Here is a 20,217-nt window from a genome sequence, read left to right as displayed (position 1 = left end):
ATATTGTTTCTGTCGCTGCATGCATGGCTCACTGGAGTAGCTCCTGCGGAGATCTCGTTCTCACGGTACAAACAAAACTCCCGCACCATGCAGGAAAATGTACGTGTCTGCACCGAAGGGGTGAGAGTAGGGAGATAGTGGCGAAAATATGTTTTCCTAGTTTTGACTGGGATTCAAAATTCCTTGATGAACACGGGTCAAATGTTTTTCCGGAACTCCCTAAAGCATATGGAAGTTCATGTGGGGCAAGGCGCCCATAAGACATGCTGGGCGCAGGCCTTTCATCATGAATGATGCCAGCAGGGCAGTTGTATGAGAGGGCTGTCAGGGTCAAAGCAGCAGACATGTAGATTTGGGTGCTTCTGTGCTGCTCCCAGTATGGCTGTGATACACCCCTTTAGTAGGGTGACTATATGAAAAGGAGGACAGGGCTCCTGTATCTTTAACAGTTGCATAGAAAAGGGAATTTCAGCAGGTGTCATTTGTATATATGGAGAACATGATGAAATTCCTTCATCACAACAGTTAAAGGTGCAGGAGCTATACTACAGTGACCAGATTTAAAAGAGGGCAGGGCCCCTGCAGCTTTAACTGTTGTGATGAAGAGGAAATTTCACCAAGTTCCCCATATATACAAATGACACCTGCTGAAATTTCCTTTTCAATACAACTGTTAAAAGATACAGGAGCCCTGTCCTCCTTTTCATATGGTCACCCTACCTTTAGAAGCACCAACTTTTTTCTGAATTGCCAAGCCAGGTTGTATGTGTGATCTGGTGAAAGAAGGAATTAAAACAAAAAAATATGGGGCAGGAATTCCATGTGATGCTCCTGCTGGGGCACTCAAAACAGAAGTGAAAGAGAAGGGTTCTCTTGAGCATACACATGGGGGTAGTGCTAGGGTGACCATATGAAAAGGATGACAGGGCTCCTGTATCTTTAACAGTTGTATTGAAAAGGGAATTTCAGCAGGTGTCATTTGTATATATGGAGAACCTGGGGAAATTTCCTCTTCATCACAAGTTAAAGCTGCAGGTGCCCTGCCCTCTTTTAAATCTGGTCACTGTAGTATAGCTCCTGCAGCTATAAGTGTTGTGATGAAGAGGGAATTTCACCAGGTTCTCCATATATACAAATGACATCTGCCGAAATTTCCTTATCTATGCAACTGTTAAAGATACAGGAGCCCCATCCTCCTTTTCATATGGTCACCCTAAGTGGTGCACCCACTAAAACTCTAGCCTAGTGTTAAAGTTTCCCAACTGGAGCTCTGTGCATGCACAGAACCCATTTGTGGGATTGCACAGAGAGCACTTCTTCACACAGCACATAGTTAAACTGTGAAATTCACTACTACAAGATATAGTGATGGCCACCAACTTGGATGGCTTTTAAAAAAAAAATGGATTAGACGAGTTCATGAAGGAGAAGGCTGTCAACGGCTACTAGTTATGATGGGTATTTATTATCTCCAATATCAGAGACAGTATACTTCGCAATGCCAGTTGCTGAGGAACATGAGCGGGAGGATGCTATTTTCCCTCCAAAACATTAATGAATACGGTGTAGTATTTATAACATGATCAAGGGCCACATACCACTGCATAGTATTGTGATGGTGTGAGGAGTTTGAAAGGTCCTGCATGTTTTATCATTTGTGTTTATAATGCAAGTGTGTTTATTATAGTGCAAACTACAGTAAACTGCAATTGCTGGAGAAATGGAAGGTCATGGTGCTGTTTCTGGTTGCTTTTTTAAAAGCCCAATAAGCATATCCACACTTGCACCACTTGTGCAGGAATGTAGGTTTTTAAATAAAGATTGTGTCGTTCTTCACAGTTGTGCAGGTGCACATTGAGAAATAGGCATCAAAAAATTATAATGGCTAACCAACCACATCAGTAATAGAAAGAGAGGAAATGGGAGATAACTCATTGATTTCCTGCCTTCAAATCCTTTCTCCCTGCTTGAGGTCAAAGAAGAGGAGGAGAAATGTTGCAAAATGGGTTCTGCTACTCTGAAGCCAGTCCCACAAGTAAGAATTATAATACCACTAGATTGGAATATACATTACTTGGTGTCATATGGAAACTGCAATCACTGTAAAACTAACATAAAAGTGGTCGGATGACAGAAGAATATTGAGAGAGAAATAGTGTCAGGACAACTACTTGGGGACTGTGTCAGGTGCTGTATGAGTGGGGCAGTGTTTACATTACCAAGATAAAATTCGTTCAGTCGCTTCCGACTCTTCGTGACTTCATGGACCAGCCCGCGCCAGAGCTTTCTGTTGGCCGTCGCCACCCCTAGCTATGCATTCTGCCCCCTCTTTAGTCACGGACAGCATTTTAAAGCATTGAGGAACAAATAGTTCTCTGTGTATGGGGAGTATTTTCTTTCTTTGGCCTGGTCCACATATGCAGCCTGCACCACTTCAGAGTACAGGTGGGGAATGCCATTTTTGAAAGCTATACTCTAGAAACAGTCCTTGCAAAAAAAAACCAATACGAAACAAAAGCAAACGTACCTTAGCACAGCAGGTAGAAAGAATCTTGCCTATGCCATTTCCTAATTTTATAGAGAGAGGGTTGTGTGTGTGTGTGTGTGTGTGTGTGCTTCTTTTATGAAGAATTTTTTAAGTGCAATTCCCCCACCTACAGTCTGAATTAATATAGCCATTATGTTACTTCAGAACTCTACTTCCTAATTCCCACCTAATTCGAGTATATGAACACGAGGGAGAGGGACGGGCATGGCAGCCTTGCCCCCAATGTCCCTGACCTCCCTGTGTTGCACAGGGAGATCTGGAGGGAGCTTCTACTCAAATTCGTTTGTGAATATAAGATTTCATGCACCCAGGAATCCTGCATTATCAGGTTTCCCAGTCGCACAAAAGGCTCTACTCTAATTCAAGCGAACGGAAATAAATGACCCCTGAAGTTCACCCTGCTCAGCATGAAGAGGTCAGGGACATTAGGGTCAGGGCTGGCATGCCTGGCTTCATCCATTTTACTAGTATTCATGCATCCTATTCAAGCCTAACACCTGAACAGGGCTTCTGTTGCATCTGTAAACAGGCATAAATTGGTACTATTAATATTTTCATGCTCCCTTGTATTTTACTAATTCCTTTCCTCACTCACACACACATCATTTCTTTTCTTTTCTACAGCACTGACATATGGCTAAGTTCACACAACACATTCCTCAATGGTGGTTTTAGAACTCCATGGTGGAGTTAGAATCATAGAATAAAATCATAGAATAAAAGAGTTGAGAAGGGCCTATAAGGCCATCAAGTCCGACCCCCTGCTCATTGCAGGAGTTGTTATACCACCATTGAGAAATGTGTTGTCTGGAGGGAAAACTCCACCCTATGGTGGAGTGTGTGTTTTAAAAAACCCAAAAAACTCCACCCTGAATATCCACACTATGCAGAAGAGAGTTCCTGCACAACAGTTGTGTTGTGTGGAGGGCTCCATGGAGTTTCCACACTGTGGAGTTGAGTAGAATTTCTCCACTGGCTATAGAGTTCCCTGGCAAGAGCAACAAAAGGAGTGAGTGCTGCTCTAGGACAGCAGCCTTCTTTGTTTTTTCACAGCAGTGGCTGATGGGATAGCATCAGGAGGACTGGGAGAGGAGAGTGATGAGCTGTCAATCAAACACTGAGTTGAGTTTTACTCTACTCCACAGGAGGCTACAGTCACACAATGGTGGAGTTAGAACAAGTTGGCTGAGTTCGGATGACATGCTAATCAACGGTTGTTTTCAATTTTGTTCCTATTACCACCACTCCGTTGATTAGCGTGTTGTCTGAACTCAGCCGTTGCGTGGTGAGTAGCCCTGCAAACTCAACCATTGAGTGGAGTTTTCCCACTGTGTAGAGAAATATGTTGTGTGAACTGAGCCATAACCTTCTGATATCTTTGGGCAATTGCCATGGGTCCACTGATGCTACCAGACCTAGGCTTCCCTTCAAATAATTTTCTGGACTAGCACTCCAAACAGTGCCAAGTGGCTGGATTTAGTCACCTTTTAATTTCCTACACCGCCCTTGACCTGTCCTCAGTTTGGGACATTCTGTGGGAAACTGAAGAGATAGCTAGACACAGCTGCCCTGTGCTGTTTGGAGCACGGCCACTGGGCCCACCAGACGATCCTTGGCCTGAGGCCTACACAAACCCAATCCTTTTCCTAAGGCCTAAACAAACCTGGAGCCAGTCCTCTTTCCTCTCCGCCTTGGTCCACGTGGTTTACCTTTATTATGGGCCTCTTTAAAGAACACATGTCTACATTTAGAATTCACAACTGCTATAGCTTGCCCCAGGCCGTTATGATAGGATGAGACATACATCCAAATAAATGAACATCACTTTGCTTCACCATTGTTTTATTATTATTATTATTATTATTATTATTATTATTATTATTTATTTATATAGCACCATCAATGTACATGGTGCTGTACAGATATTTTGGATGCAGATTCAGTCACATCCCCACCACAAGTGTGCCGCAGCTGTGAAAATGCCTTCATGATGCCACAGGATCTTTCTACTTCTGCATGAAGATAACATGTATAAAACAGCAAGTTCACAAAAACATTTTTTAAATATTAAGCTCTAACACAATCATTCATAATTTCACATTACCTGTTTGAAGGAAATATTCAGAAGCTGACCTGGCTATGAGTGGGATGAGCTACTAAATATGGTTGGAGGGCTAAGTAAAAAAAAAGTGCAGCTAATAATGACTGTTCCTGTCAGGGAAGCTTCTTTAAAAATTAGCCCAAACTTGCCTTATTCCTTCATGACTGACTTTTCCTCCTTTTGCATTCTAAACCCCTCTATTTCCTTTCTTTACTAGGCTTTGTAGAATACATTTTTTAAAAAAAGTCAATGTAAATGTCTTTTAAACTGACACTATCTAAAGAGACTGAAGTCCCTGCGTATAAGTTCCTGCACTCTGACATTTGGAAGTCATCAAATGAGACAGCATAATGTCAGTTTGATATTTGTCACACTATGCAAATATCAGCTGCATGTCAAAGATCTAAATTCCATCTAAACGTAATACATTCCCTTGTAGTCACAGACTCGTGAAAATGCTAAATATTTAAATTTGAGATGAATGTCTATTCTTGGCCTTCATATTGCATTATTACTATCTTGGAAGTCAAGATCTCTTTTCTATTTAAAATAATAATAAATAATTCCTCCAATATTCTGGTACATGGAAACTAATATTATTAGCTGTTTTTAGTATTAGCACAATCACATAGTATGTGCCTGGCCCACCAATCCCTGATATGTAAATCCTGTACACTCAGTCCTTTGAAGATTTGACTCACGTGTACATGTACCATGTGCAACAGAAGCAATGAGACCGTGCTACCGCTGCCCCCTGCTTCTGAATCTGCATGTTCTCCTGAACGTTGTACCTATATGTGAGTGCATGTAGGTGCTCCGTATGATGGAGCTCCCATTTGTATGGAATACACACACACATTCACCTGCATCTTTTTGCAGACATCACACTGAGTACATGGATGTCAAGGGGCTGGGAGCAGCAGTGTCACGGAAACGGGGTCACCTATACCTTCTACACTGGAGTAGTGCCTGCAATGGACTCCAATAAGGTGTATCCAGTTAAAATTAGAAACTGAGAATGTAAAACACCACACGGCTAAGGATATTGAGACTATGGTCGCCTTAGCAGATGATCTATGCCTGAGTATTGACAGGGGGAGTGTGTCCCTGCTGGTATTTTTGGACCTCTCAGCGGCTTTCAATACCATCGACCATGGTATCCTTCGGGGGCACTGTGCTTCCATGGTTCCGGTCCTACATCTCAGGCAGATCCCAAATGGTGATGCTTGGGAATAGCTGCTCCTCAAAGAAGGAGCTGCTGTGTGGCGTACCACAAGGTGCCATCCTATCCCCAATGCTATTTAATATTTACATGAAACCGCTGGGAGAGATCATCCGGAAGCATGGGGCAGGGTGCTATCAGTATGCTGATGACACCCAAATATATTTCTCTATGCCTTCAACAACAGTGCCAGCTAAGGATAGTGTCTCCTCTGAATGAATGCTTAGAGGTGGTAATGGGCTGGATGAGGGAAAACAAACTGAAGCTGAAACCAGACAAGACGGAGATGCTTGCTGTCAAAGGCCACAACCTAGGTTTGGAGGTGTGTCAACCAGTTCTAGATGGGGTTACACTCCCCCTGAAAGACTGCGTTCGCAGCTTGGGGGTGCTTCTGGATCCATCACTCCAAATGACAGCCCACATAGATGCGACAGCCAGGAGTGCCTATCAGCTTCGGCTGAAACGCCAGCTGCGCCCCTTCCTAGAGTCAGAAGATCTAAAGACGGTAGTGCACACACTGGTAACTTTGAGGCTCGACTTCTACAATGCACTCTACATTGGGATACCTTTGTGCCTAGTCCAGAAACTTCCAACTAGTTCAAAATATGGCAGCCAGGCTGGTCACCGGTACACCTAAGGGTGACCACATTACACCAGTTTTAAAATCTCTTCACTGGCTGCCAATTAGTTTCCAGGCGAAGTATAAAGTTTTGGTTATCACCTTTAAAACCCTACACGGTTTGGGTCCGGGCTACCTGCGAGATCGCCTTCTCCCGTACAATCCGCCCCGCACACTCAAGTCCTCTGGGAAGAATCTACTTCAGTCAGTCAAAGTTAGGCTAATGGGTATTACCCAGAGGACCTTCTCTTCTGCTGCTCCCAGACTGTGGAATGGCCTGCCGGAAACTTGACAGTCTATTAGCATTCAAAAAAGCTATCAAGACTGATCTCTTCTGGCAGGCCTATCCAGGGGGATTTTAGGATGTTTTAACAATGTATATTATGTTCTTAATTCAGTTTTATGTATTTCATATTTACTGTTGTTCCCCTCCTCGATCAAAAGGGAGAGGCGGGTAAGAAATTGTTGTTTTTCTTAATGCATACCCAATGTCACTTTTAAATTTGACCACTATAGTGCTATGCTATGTATCAAGAGCTTTCCTATTATGTTTCATGAGAATTGGTCAACAGGAAGGCAGTCAAAAAACTAACTCCTGGCTCTAAATTTTATATATTTACACACACTATAATATATACACACACGGTAGATAGATATGATAAAAGTGCTGCATTTGTAGACTCAAAATCAAACTTTCTACCCCAATTTTACAAGTTTTTTTGTTTTTGTTTTTTTAGAATCCTGTTTTATAGTGTACTGCGGACTGCAATTTTAATGGACAGGCACTTAGCACATTAACTCTGTACCACCATGTTATATAAAAAATAATGGGGATTTGTCACTTGCTATAGGAAACAATGTCAAAGAACATATGGTTAACATATACAGTGTTGGTAACCTGTTCTGTAATAAGAGTTTGTTCATTACTTAATCCTTCCCACCTAGGAAATATATCAGTTAGTTTCCACAGATGGAAACTTTCAAAACAGAGTTTTAAGCTCTTGTATAATAAACACTAAAATATTAAAGTTACTTAGGTGCAATTTAGAGAAAGTTCTGTTTTTTAATCAAAAAAATTGGGACTACTCAAACTGCTAGGAAAATTAAAAGAAAAAGAATGGTTTTCCACAAAGAGCAAGCCATAATGTTCACATTTCACTGAACCTCAAAATCCTGTATTTCAAGATGCCTTTCATTAGGGTTTTGTTTGAAGAAAGAGAACAAAACGTATGCTACAAATTTTGTAAAACCATTTTCAATAAACCATTAACAAAAGTTTTAGTTGAAATTTTTAATTGCTGTTATAAAAGCAACCAACAATTTCTTTGGAAAGTAAACTGAACTCTGGAAAGGTCAGAGTAGATTTAAAGATTGTAAATACAGTTTTAATCTCTTTCTCATGACTACTGAACGTCACAGTATCTGATGGTCTGCCATGACATTTGTGGTGTTAATGAAATCACAATAGTATCATCCTGAGGAATTAATTTGTATCTACAGTTTGAGAAAGGGCAGATTTAAGTCAAGCCCATCTGCGTCTTCATAAAACTGCAGGTTTTATTTCAAAACAAAAGGCAGCATAGCTGTTGTTCTTGTAGAAAAATGTTACTTCATTTTGCAATCATTAAGATCTGAGCAAATGGCATGCAGGTGCTAACATATTCCTGAATGTAGGTAAAAGTATAAAAACTGATTAGAGGCCCAAGAAAGGAACTGTGCACCTTTCATGCCAACATAAGCAGAGTATGATCCAAATGCTTTTGTGTAAAGGGAAAGTTTAAGTAGTAGAAGATTCTGAGGAAATTATGAATTTAGAAAACAAAATTTAACATTGCATATACAACACAAGCATTTTATTTTTCATGTGAAAGAATAGTAAATATATTTGCTGGAAACTGTATGCACTAATTCATACCCTTGTGGCTAATGAACAGAAGTTTGTCTTCGTGTGAAGGTATATAAATATTTTTTTAAAAATAAAATGCATAAATACAGATCACTCAGCATGTATTTACTATTTTAAAGACAGAATCTGATTCCTCCCAGGGAGTATCTAAAAAGCAAATGTGAAATCATTTCTCTTAGCCCATTTTAGTATATTGCGTCATGAGTCCCCATGATTTATTTCAGCATATATTCTATTATTCCTTTGTACAGACAGCAGATTCAGGTATTAAGACATGCATTCAACACAGATATCTCAGTGAGATGTGGAGGGCTATCGCCTCGATTGCACCTGAGTGCCCTCTGCAGTGCTGTAGAGTCTGCTCTGCTCTGGTAGAGGAGCTGCAGACAGTGAAACAGACTGTCTGCAGCTAGAGCGCAAATGGCATAAGACATGAAGTGAGGATGACCAAGCATGCTCTGCAGCACATAATAGTATCTACTATGCAGCAGTGTGGGCAGCAAAGGCGGCCTATTTTGTTGCCTCTATTGCATCCTTGAATAGTCGTCCAGAGGAACATGTTCAGGTGGTTTGTGGGTTTACATTCTCTCCAGTGAATAGAGCCCTAGGCCCTTCAAGGACCTTTTTGCATTGCATTTTCAGGACAAAACCATTTGTTGCCACAGCGTTTGGAATTATACATTAGCCTTGAGAGCAATTGTATAAATTTGTAAGCGATGCAAATAAGCAACCAATTGGTGTTTTCACTCATTTTGATGGGATTTGAGTAAAACCTCAGTTACATCTGCAGTGCTACTAAGCAGTGAAAATTTTCCTGTGCTTTATTTTTCTTGCGAAGTATTTTCCATTTCTTAAGTTGATAATGAATGGATGCCAATTGCAAATACAGTATTAGGTGAGCGTGGCAGTTTCAAAATTGTAATTAATGTTCAGATGATTCAGTATTCCAATAAAAATTCTACATAATGTAATATTTAAGTCACATTAAGTGTCCTTTAACTTTTTCCTTTCAAATATTTGCCAAATATTATGGTGTATTGAAACAAAAAATTAACATGGTGCATTTTTAAAGCGTTTTTTTCTCAATACAAGTAAAATTAACATGCTACACTAGATCTCTCTTTAGGATTGGGGTGGGCATCTGGAAAGCCCAAATGTCTGGAAAGCCACTACTATCATCCTTCACCTCTGGCTAAAGCTGATGGGAGTTACAGGTAAAAACATCTGGAGGACTAGAAATTACATTTAAGACACCAGAACATTTCCTGAAGCAAATTACCTTGTGCAAATTGACCTAAATTAACTTTCCCCCCCTGGAAAATCCACATCACTACTATTAAGAACAGTGAGATCCTGGAATATAATTCCTAAAGTACAACCAAAAAAGAAATACCTACCATTTTTAGAAGAGCCTAACCACCTTCCACACATTCATATTAGATGGAGAGCATTAATGAAAGCTAATGTAAACACTAGAAGATGTACGCATGGGTGCTGAGGAATCTGTAGCAAGGCAAACAGGTTAATGCAGCTGAATCCCAATAGTGCATTCTACCTAGGGAAAGAAACATGCCAACTAGTCCCATAGAGCCCTATTATAACTTTCCTTCCCCAGCTGCCTATGCTGATTACACACTGATGCTCTTTTAAACACACTGCAAAGTAGAAGGGCCACTCAATTACAGCCAAGGCCTCCCTGCCCCTTATTATCACATCCTATTGCCTGGGTCCTTTGTGCAACTGTACTGCTGCTTGAAGTTTACCCACTGGGATCTTGACAAAGGATGAACTGCTGGATTCTGATGGTACAACACACATAAGCTTATATTGAAAATAAATGGTCACAATATGCTGTAGATGATGGTGGAAGAAGAGAGTTACATCAGGCTCTAGCAGAAGCTGCACATGCTCCAAATTGCATTCTAAATCTTCTGTCAAGCTCAAGCCTCTTTTTACATGAATATATCCTGGGGGCACGAAGAATTCCTAGAAGAAAAGTTACTTGGGAAACAAGACAAAAAAACTAAACCCTGGAAAAATTAAGAAACAATCCAATTATATTGAATGTTCTGTACATGGATAAATTCTCGACAAATAAAGAAACAGTATTAAGACACTAAAATCAGACAGGTAATGAAGTAAAAAAAGAATTTATTAAAACATAAGCACAGTCAACACATAATAGAAGCCCTCTATATACAATGTATATTCTAGAATAGTGGAAACTCATATAGCAGATGTGAATATTACTCAACATTAATGCATGTAAAGAGGGAGAATTATTTTTATATTTCTAAATATTTGCTGTTTTATACCTACCCTGTAAGGATTTCAAGAAAGAATTCAAGTTCAAAATTTTAAATTTGCAAATCAGTCGTGAATAATGTTGAGAAGGCAGAGCCATCAAGCAAAAACAGAATACCATCTCCTAATGACTGGTTTCTTGGCAGATGTACAATTTGATGATTGTTCTCCCCAAATCTTTCGAAATGTTATTAGGCCTTCTTTTTTTGTGTGTACTTAAAATAATTGCTTCTTTTCCCAAAGGCTTTTGAAAACGTATTTTCACCAGGGATGTAGGAAAAGCTGTCGTTCACATATAAGAACCTTATAAACAATTATTCAAGGAGAGACTCATTCATTGCCCTCTTCACTCACCTTGTTTGCCACTCTTGTGCACACTGTCCTTTTAAAGCCAGCAGGGGGTGGAGGTGAGGACAGAGTGACTGTGCAATCATCACAGTATTGTACTGTGTTTTCCTAGATGCCAACAGCATCAGAGGTGGATGGATACTAGCTACCAATCCATTCTATGGATATTACTGTTTTTATGCTTTTAAATTTTTGTATATTTGTTTTTAATGTTCACTGTTTTTAACTTTTGTAAACCGCCCAGAGAGCTTCAGTTATGGAGCGGTATGTAAATGTAATAAATAAATAAATAAAGGTCTTGGCCTACAGCCATTTCTGAAGCAATATAAACAGGCAGGTAATACAAGTAGGCAGATGCAGTTTACTGTTCAGGTGTTCACCTGGGAGCAGTTGTTGACAAGAAACTGAATGGATGATTTACATTTACCTTTGATTTAGAGTGGCAAAGATTGTCATCACTGGAAAATAATTTTTTTGTCCACAATCTTCAAAACTGAAACATAAATGTTTTGCCAATAACAATATTTTCAAAGCAGCTTCCATGAAAATCCAGTTGAAAAAAAACAGATTTTTGTATCACATTAGCAGCTTTGCTAATGATATGTGTTAAGACACCTTTCTTTTTAAAAAGGCAAGTACCACAGTCTAACCCAGCTGCTTAGGTTCAACATTTGAATGGCTTTTTCCCAGAAAAATTCACACAGAAAATAGTATTAACGAAATTTCAACAATTTAACTTCCCCTGGTTAGTATCTATCAGCATGTCAAAAAGCCTAAATCATACAGTATCACCTGAAGTGAAACTCTTAACCACTGATTTACTAGCATCAGTTTTTGTTTTTAGCAGTTTATATTTAAACAGCACCCTTTTCAAAGTTAACAGGCACTAGCAAAGACTCGTTAATTAGCAACTTAATTATTCAAGCTTTGCATTAATTTCAATTTACTATTTGGCAAAAATCAAGATGTAAACATCTTGGATAGTTTCTTTAAAAAAAAGTGGGTCAATTATACAACACATGTATTTGTGTGTAACTCATGGTTAGTTCAAGAAATTGTACACTCAGGATGGAACAAAATCTATGGAGGCCATAGTATATAAGTCACTCAAAAAGCATTTAATAATTTAATAATGTAGGTTTTAAAAGACATTTAAATATCATTTTGATTTCCTATTATTAACAAAAAGTATAATTTCAGAACAGATACACTCTGTTCTGATCTCTTCCCGATTATCCCAAAGTGCAGGACACGGAATAATGGGCTCAAGTTACAGGAAGCCAGATTCCGGCTGAACATCAGGAAAAACTTCCTGACTGTTAGAGCAGTACGACAATGGAACCAGTTACCTAGGGAAGTTATGGACTCTCCCACACTAGAGGCATTCAAGAGGCAGCTGGACAACCATCTATCAGGGATACTTTAAGGTGGATTCCTGCATTGAGCAGGGGGTTGGACTCGATGACCTTATAGGCCCCTTCCAACTCTACTATTCTATGATTCCCTTTCAAATACATTATTATAACATAGGGTAGAAACTCTACATTAAAGGCACAATTGCTCTTCTGGTAGATACATGATATTCAATAACATTCCTATTCCATATAAGTTATGATTGATTCATAAGTTGAGTGCCTTCTATATTGCTTATTGAGCATAAGGTTTCCAATTTTGGTAGTACATGACCAAAAGTTCAACACAGGTTATATTCTTTAATTAAAGTCCTATTTAAAGAAATGCAGTTTTCCCCAGTGGCAAGTACAATGCAATTAAATAGAAGTACTGTCACCATAAACTTTATTAAAGTCCAAAGTCAGTGCAACACCAATTGAAATAATACAGTTCTGATCATTCTGTGTAAATTTAGTTATGAAGTCCAGCGCCACCAAGCCACCTTCATTCTATCCCACACAGCAGAAAGGGAATCAAAAGCAGGACGAACATCCAAAATGGTAAACTGGTAATTCTTATCTACTTCTCCTCCATCATAATAATCTATGACATATCGAACTTCTGTTCCACAGCGGTCAACAACCCAATCATGTCTATCAAAAGGCAGTTCATAGCTGGAAAGAAATAGAAGTCATAATGATGTTAGACTAAAATGAGTGGTTCAGATTTATAAAATGATAATAGAATCCTAAGTTTCAAACATTAAAGTTACGATACCTAGCAGAATCTTTCCTCGTGCTAGTAACATTCTGTCGAACACAGAATATTTTAACAGAATTCTATGTCTGTAAATGGAAAGTAATCAATTATCCACAACATACCCCATCCAGGATCGCATTCTGGCTCTTGGTGAGTACTCCTTAGCTTTGCCTCCAAATCGAACAAGTGTTGGTCCACATGGGCACTCTCTAAAAAGCAAATTCAAAAATGCATGATCAGCAATCTAAGCAAAACCAGTGCAGTAAGAGGAATTTAAAGTATTTGACTAAGGCATGTGTTCAAATCACCATACAGCCAGCGATTACTTTCTTGATCTCAATTTCACAACTGTAAAGTGCAACTATTAAACAGCTAATGTTATACACCCAATATACATGTTAGGAGAATAACATATTATGTGTAACTAAAAAAAAAAACTTTAGCAGTATCAATAAAACATGTCCATTGTAAGATATTAATTCTGCATAGCTATATTAATTTTCCAACTAAAGAAATATTAATTAAGGATCTAAATTCAGAATTCATCCAGTGGCCAACATTATGGAAGATACATAGCAGAGAATGTGTTCAAAGATATGAGATCACTTTCAATGGAGATTAGGCCTTTTAGTATCAAAAAGCAGATTCCCCGCCCCAACACTGTCCTCACAGATTTCCCCTCTTTGGAATAAATGATACTCAGGGACATTTTGCTTTAACTGGAGCTATTGAGAATCAAAGTAATTCCAATCTGCTTATGTTCACTTTTCAATGATGCTGTTGTTACATTAGAATGTGATGCTAGTGCAATGAGGAACTGAACCTATGTACAGTATTTTGTATATAATAATAAAGGAATGCTAAAAGAATAAAAACATGAACGTATCTGAAAAGCAAGCCTCGCATCAAACTAAGCTCAACAAATAAGGGCTTTCTGAATGTTTCAAAGGTAAAGTGCTGGTAAGTCATAAGAGTATATTTTGTAAAGCAGTTGCTCAAATGATTAAAATGTTTCTCCCTATAAAAAAAAATACCTCCATGTAGAAAATTCTAAAGGAGGAGGCAGGCTAGAACCTTCCTTCCTGAGAATCATTTTTTTTAATGTGCAAGAGATTCTGGGATATGATTGAATGCCCCTTCACATGAGCCCACAGCTGCAATCTAAAGAGGTAAAGCCCACCTGAATGAAAACTAGGCCTTACAGCCAAAGTTGGCAAGACATTTTGTGTTAATGCATTCAATGTGCCCATTTTTCTAATATAAACAGGTGTGGGAAAGCTCGGGAGCCTTGGGACTTTAGGAGGTGGGTGGGGAAAGGAAATTTTAATATACTCTCCCCCTGCCAGAGGTCCGGACAAAAATCATGGCCTTCCCATGGTGAGTATTGTTACTGCTGTTATTGTTATTATTGCTGCTATTGTTGTTCCTGCTGATTTTATTGTTGGTTTTGTTTTAATTGCTGTTTTATTGCTTTTAATATTTTTAATAATTTATTGCTTTTAAGCGTCCTTTTCAGGGCTTCGGCCCTGAAAGGCAGCCAAGAAGTGTTTTAAATAAATATTATCTAGTGTGGCCCTTAGATGCTACAGATGTTACAGAACCACAGAGCCTCCTGCAATTGTCTCAGAGAGTTCTTAGAAGCCAAAATAGGTTCTGAATTTAAAAAGGGCAGCTGAGTAAAAACAAAAACTTCCTTAATTGGGAAAAGGTTCAATAATGTTAATGAAATTCTTTAGTGAACATCTGTACCAACTTCTCATTTCCATTGTTCATTCAAAATAAATATACACACAAATCTGGAAAGCATTAGGAGCAAACCCAAATGCACTTGCATATTATTCCATTACAACAAGATTTGATACCCAACTCAACACAAGTTTTAAGATTGTAGAGGTACTTGCCTATTGTGAAGTGCTTCCCATTTTAAAATTTCCTTCCAAGCCTGCTCATTATTCTGATTATGAATTTTGATTATATTAGACATATCTTCAGCTTTTAAGTCATCATCTTTCCACCTCCATCTAAAAAAAGCAATATTGAAGAAATTAGGAAGAGACCATACCTCAGTGGCAGACCACATGCTTTATATACAGAAGGTACCAAATTCAATCCCCGTTATTTCCAGGAAGGGCTGGGAAAGAATCCTGCCAGTAAACCCTGGAAACCTCTGCCAGTCAGTGTTGACAATATTGGGCTAAATGGAACAATGGTCTGATTCAGTATAAGGCAACTGCCTTATGTTCCTGTCAGGGGTAGCCTGTTGGTATAGTTCCAAGTCGTTGGTTTTAATTAGGAAAAAATAATGCACTAAAGGAATCATGTAGGTCAAAATTTAATTCATCATCTGCCTGCCCTTCTTCCACTGAACAAAGAAATAACAATAAGACATTTTATACCAAGCAGGCACTAAGTTCAAATATGCCAATAGTGTTAGTTTTAGGAATATGTTACAATCACAGCAAGAAACTAGTAGGCAAACCTTTGTAGGTCTTTTGGTTTTTTAATAGAACTATGGGGTTGGATCTAGACTTTACATGTATAGGCGCAATCCTATGCATGTTTAAATAGAAAAAAGTCCTACAACTCCCAGCATCCCCCAGCCAGCATGCATGCATAGGATTGCACCCTTAGTCATTCTTAGAGTAGAACCACAGAAATAAATAGAACAAGTAAATCATGACTAACATAAGCCCACTGATTTAAATGGATCTACTCTAAGCATGACTAACCCCGGATTTGAGCCAGTCGGCTGGTTCACATGATCAAACTGTCCACCATAGCTTGTTTAAACCATGGTAGATTGTGGTGCAGAAAGCCATTCTGAATATTCAAGCTGTGGCTTGTCGTACTGTCCAAAATGGGGACTGTGGCCCTAAAACAGGCCATTGGTTCTGCAAGAGTTGTTTAACCTTTGCATAATCCACTATCTCTGGGTTCAGACAATGTGACAAGCCACAGTGGAATATTCAGGATTGTGGTAATCGTTTATACGACATGGCATATACATTTGAGCCTTTTAGCATAGCTGCTGAATATCTGAAAAGCTTGAAGATATTTTTGCTTATCCACACACTTGTCAGTTGGTTAGAAAATCTGTATTATAGTCATGCCTAGAATCCAGTGCTCACACTCGTGTTTTTTTTTAAATAGGAAGGTTGACTTCCATAGGCCTACCTGAAAGCCATGCTCTTGACGTACAGCACAATCCAATGCACACTTACTAAGTAGTAAGTACCACTGCATTCAGTGGGGCTTATTCACAGATACATGTGCACAGGATTATAGTCTTAGTAACCTTGGCTAGACTCTGTTCATACATGCATATTCATCATACATTACCTTTCATATTACCTCTTACACAATACTTTTGCTTTCCTTAAGAAGTTTGAAGTCTAGATTTTTATGCTAGGGGGTGGTGTGACAAGGTTGAGGAAAGTATAATAGAACACAAGGGAGTAAAGCAAGACACAAGGGCAATGAACGCGCAGCTGTACATACTTTAGTTCCTGTGAATTCACCACTAATACCAGATGGGTTGGGGCTAGAGATGCAAAATTTCCCAAAATTCTGAGGCTGGGGGGTTGGGGGAACCATTTTTCTGTGTTTTTTTCCAGGGGGGAAACGGAACGTTTTGAAAAACTGAAAAACAAGCAATACTTTTTCTTTAGCGCTCTTTACTAAGGTGAACTAAATTCACTTTGTTGCTTTAAGACAGCCTTCTTCAGCTTAGTGACCTCTAGATATTTTGGACTTCAGCTCCCACCAGTCTCAGACAATATTGCCAATGGTCAGGAATGTTGGACACTGTAGTCCAAAACATCCAGAGGGAACCAGGTTGAGGAGGGCTACTTTAGGAACATAAAACAACCTTTTATGTAAAACGTACTTTACTCATAAAATTATTATATTATAAAACGTTTAAAAGTAAACTATTATTATCTAAATATATTAGAACTACTTAAATGACTGCGACAGCATCTGAAAAAGGACAAAACCCAAAACATCAAGAGAGAGAATAGGAAGCTGCTTTATACTGTGTCCGGCAATTGGTCCATCTAGCCCAGTATTGTCGACACTGATTCGCAGCAGCTCTTCATGATTTCAAGCAGGATTCTTTCCTTGCCCTAACTGGGGAAGCCAGGTATTGAACCTGGGACCTTCTGCATGCCAAGCATGTGCTCTACCACACTGAGCTATGGTCCCTCCTCTTCCTGATGGCAGGAATGCACATGTTGGGAAACTGAGCATGAATGTCCATCGCTAAAATATACCTTAGATCAATAATTTTAATAAGGAATGAAAGAAATAACTATGCTGGGAATCTTACAGAGAGGATTTAAAAACATTTTCTCCATGGCTTCATTATTTCCAAAGGCATTTTACATCTGTGTTTTTATAAAAATGTTATTACATAGTTTGTAGAAAACATTCTTGGGGGTAACAATAGCTAAATACTTTGTTTTAAATTCTAAAAGAAAATATTTCATAATCTAAAGCTGTTCAATTTTTCGTGAAAAAAACAAAGAAGTCCTCAGGGGGAAATGGTTTTTTCCCCTAATTTTTCAAAAGGGGAGGCGGGTTCCAGGCCTTCACATCTCTTGTTGGGGCAGGCTGCATTTAGTCTGAGAGGATGGGAAAGCACCCTCTTCATACTTCAAGGCATTCTTTGGTTCTTTAGGGCCACTAAGCTATTCTGCAAACTAAGACAGAACTGCGTTTGTTAATTCATTTACCCTTTTCTTAGCATTGCATTCCAAAACATCTGTTCTGAAGGATAGACCCATTTTTGTTCAGAAGCAGCTCTCGGAATAGAAGACTCTTCTCTCACTGTAGATAACGGAAATGGTTGATCAGGAGATGGTAGCTGATTAGGAGGCGGCATCTAAAAAGAATCAGAACAGCAAAATAGAGCAGTGAATATTCTGCAGTAAAGAACAATATCTCCAATTATCAACTTTACTTACTGCAGGCATGTTCCATATTCACTCTATTCAATACATATTTTAACAAGAACACATTTAATTCATTCCAAGGTTTCCAAGTATGGTGTTTTGTCCAGAGAAAGTGCTTTGAATGACCCAACATGTTTGTCACTTGCTGTTCCACGCAGGTTTTACTTATCACTCTTGAATGAGACAAGACCAAAGAACTTTTCTTACTGGTCCCTAACTTACATATCTGCCACATCAACCTTCCTTTCTTTATACTTTGGTAGATATGGATGTCAGAGGATCAAAGACCACATGACTTCATTCCAAGTAAGGCTTTTTTAAAAAAAAAATTGAGGTAGCTTTCTAAAAGACTATTTCTCTGTATTATATTATCAGGAGTAAAATAGCATTTGGCATAGGCTTTGAACAACTCAGGCAAAAAAGGAATTAAAACACAAATAAGATACATTATGAAATACAGGCATATAGGAAAGGAAAAAAACCTAACATAATGACTTGGTCTAAGAAGAAAATGTGGTGGAAATAGACTATGTAGATCTTATTTCTAAAATCTGGTCAACTTAAAAGGACCAACTCCATGTTTCTAAGCAAAAAAACCCAACAAAAGTATGAGTATATTAACTTTCCTGTATATGAATACTGTATCACACATAGGGAACAAGTTGCAGAGTATATCTTGGAATTTTTATACATCCTTTGACATTTTAATCTTGTTACAGGATGGGCGGAAGTTATCTTTCCCCAGGCATTTTATACATGCTTTATCCTTTCCTAATTGGCTTTTCATTAGATTTTCCCTTTAGAGTCTTTTTGAGGAAGTCAGCTATTTATTGACTCTGACAACAAGGGAATTGAGGCCCTTTAACACCAGTAGAGTATTTTTTCTATTACAAAAAAAAAAAGAAAAAAGAGTTTCACTCTACATTCAATTCTCTCCCAACCTAGCAACGCCCTCCACTTACCAAGCAAAAGAAGTGCTTTAAAATCAGGTGACATCACTAACTCAGGTGTGGTATGAGCTTAAATATATATTAAAAAAACATACTGACCAGGTGAGGAACGTTCTAAAACATTGTTTTATTACGGTTTTAATTTTTGTGAACCACCCAGAGAGCTTCGGCTATTGGGCGGTATAAAAATGTAATAAATAAATAAATAATCAAGCCTGTAAAGATTTTGACAGAACTGTCCCTAGTAGGAAAGCAAAAAAAGTCAAAGGAAATAATAATACAAGAGGAACTTATTTCAATACATATTCCTGGAAGAAGAACAAAGGGAGTTAGGATCTCAAAAGCTGGATTTTTCATCTTGCACACACAGAAAGATGAAATATAGTCAAGATTGCTATATTTACCATCAAAATATCATTAAAATGATTATCCAGGCATGAATATATGGCCATCAAAAATATTCTAACTTATTTGCATAAATGATAACTGAAAGACACTATATGTTTCCAAAATGATGCTTGTATTGACAGTTTCATAAATAGCAGATGTAAAAGAAAGTAGTATTGGGGGGCTATTTCTGAGAGCAGACAAATGTAATAATGCCATATTCAATGACAATAACAGGGTGACTGCCTTTTCAGCTGGAAGTGTTCATCTGCACTGTAGTCTAAATCGCTCAAAATATTCTCAGTTCAGCTAAAACATGTGTACCAGTTGAAATATTAAGCGTTTAATTTTTCTTAAAAACAGCAACAGAAATACATCAAAGTATGTTGGTCTTGTAGGAATGGCATAGTATCATTTTATATATCTGATAGGATCACACTACACACACACACCAAATTACCATATTGCTTGGATCAATCTTCTCATGTGTTTGAGATTTAACAGGACACTCCACGTATTCATATGCTCTTTCTTGATGTGCAGGTACAGGAGAGTTCTGGTTCTCATCAAGACTGTCTTCTGATTTCCTGTGCACTGGGCAGCCTGAAACGAAACATGCATGATACTGGTCAGCAGGATTTTAATTTAAAGGCAACTGAACAAGTTCTTATATCTGAAATTAAGTCCTTAACTCAAATTTTACTTCTGCTGCTAGTTGCACAGTCTGAA

General features: G+C 38.5%; 1 protein-coding gene across 3 annotated transcripts in view; it reads right to left on the bottom strand.

The window, feature by feature from the left end:
* Positions 1-10,530: 10,530 nt before the first annotated feature.
* LOC134405021 (holocytochrome c-type synthase) overlaps positions 10,531-20,217 on the bottom strand; it is a 55,879-nt gene continuing 46,192 nt past the window's right edge. For all 3 annotated transcript variants that reach the window (XM_063136098.1, XM_063136091.1, XM_063136083.1), the window contains exons 3-7: positions 19,949-20,091; positions 17,933-18,081; positions 15,097-15,220; positions 13,322-13,404; positions 10,531-13,114 (exon numbers count right to left, since the gene is read on the bottom strand). In XM_063136098.1, the coding sequence (XP_062992168.1) occupies positions 12,916-13,114; positions 13,322-13,404; positions 15,097-15,220; positions 17,933-18,081; positions 19,949-20,091 (698 nt within the window). In that variant the 3' untranslated portion in view covers positions 10,531-12,915. The remainder of the gene's footprint in view (positions 13,115-13,321; positions 13,405-15,096; positions 15,221-17,932; positions 18,082-19,948; positions 20,092-20,217) is intronic.

This window comes from Elgaria multicarinata, chromosome 1 (assembly GCF_023053635.1).
Source record: "Elgaria multicarinata webbii isolate HBS135686 ecotype San Diego chromosome 1, rElgMul1.1.pri, whole genome shotgun sequence".
In the NCBI taxonomy this organism is placed as follows: domain Eukaryota; kingdom Metazoa; phylum Chordata; class Lepidosauria; order Squamata; family Anguidae; genus Elgaria; species Elgaria multicarinata.
This window is presented reverse-complemented; position numbering and strand designations above follow the sequence as displayed.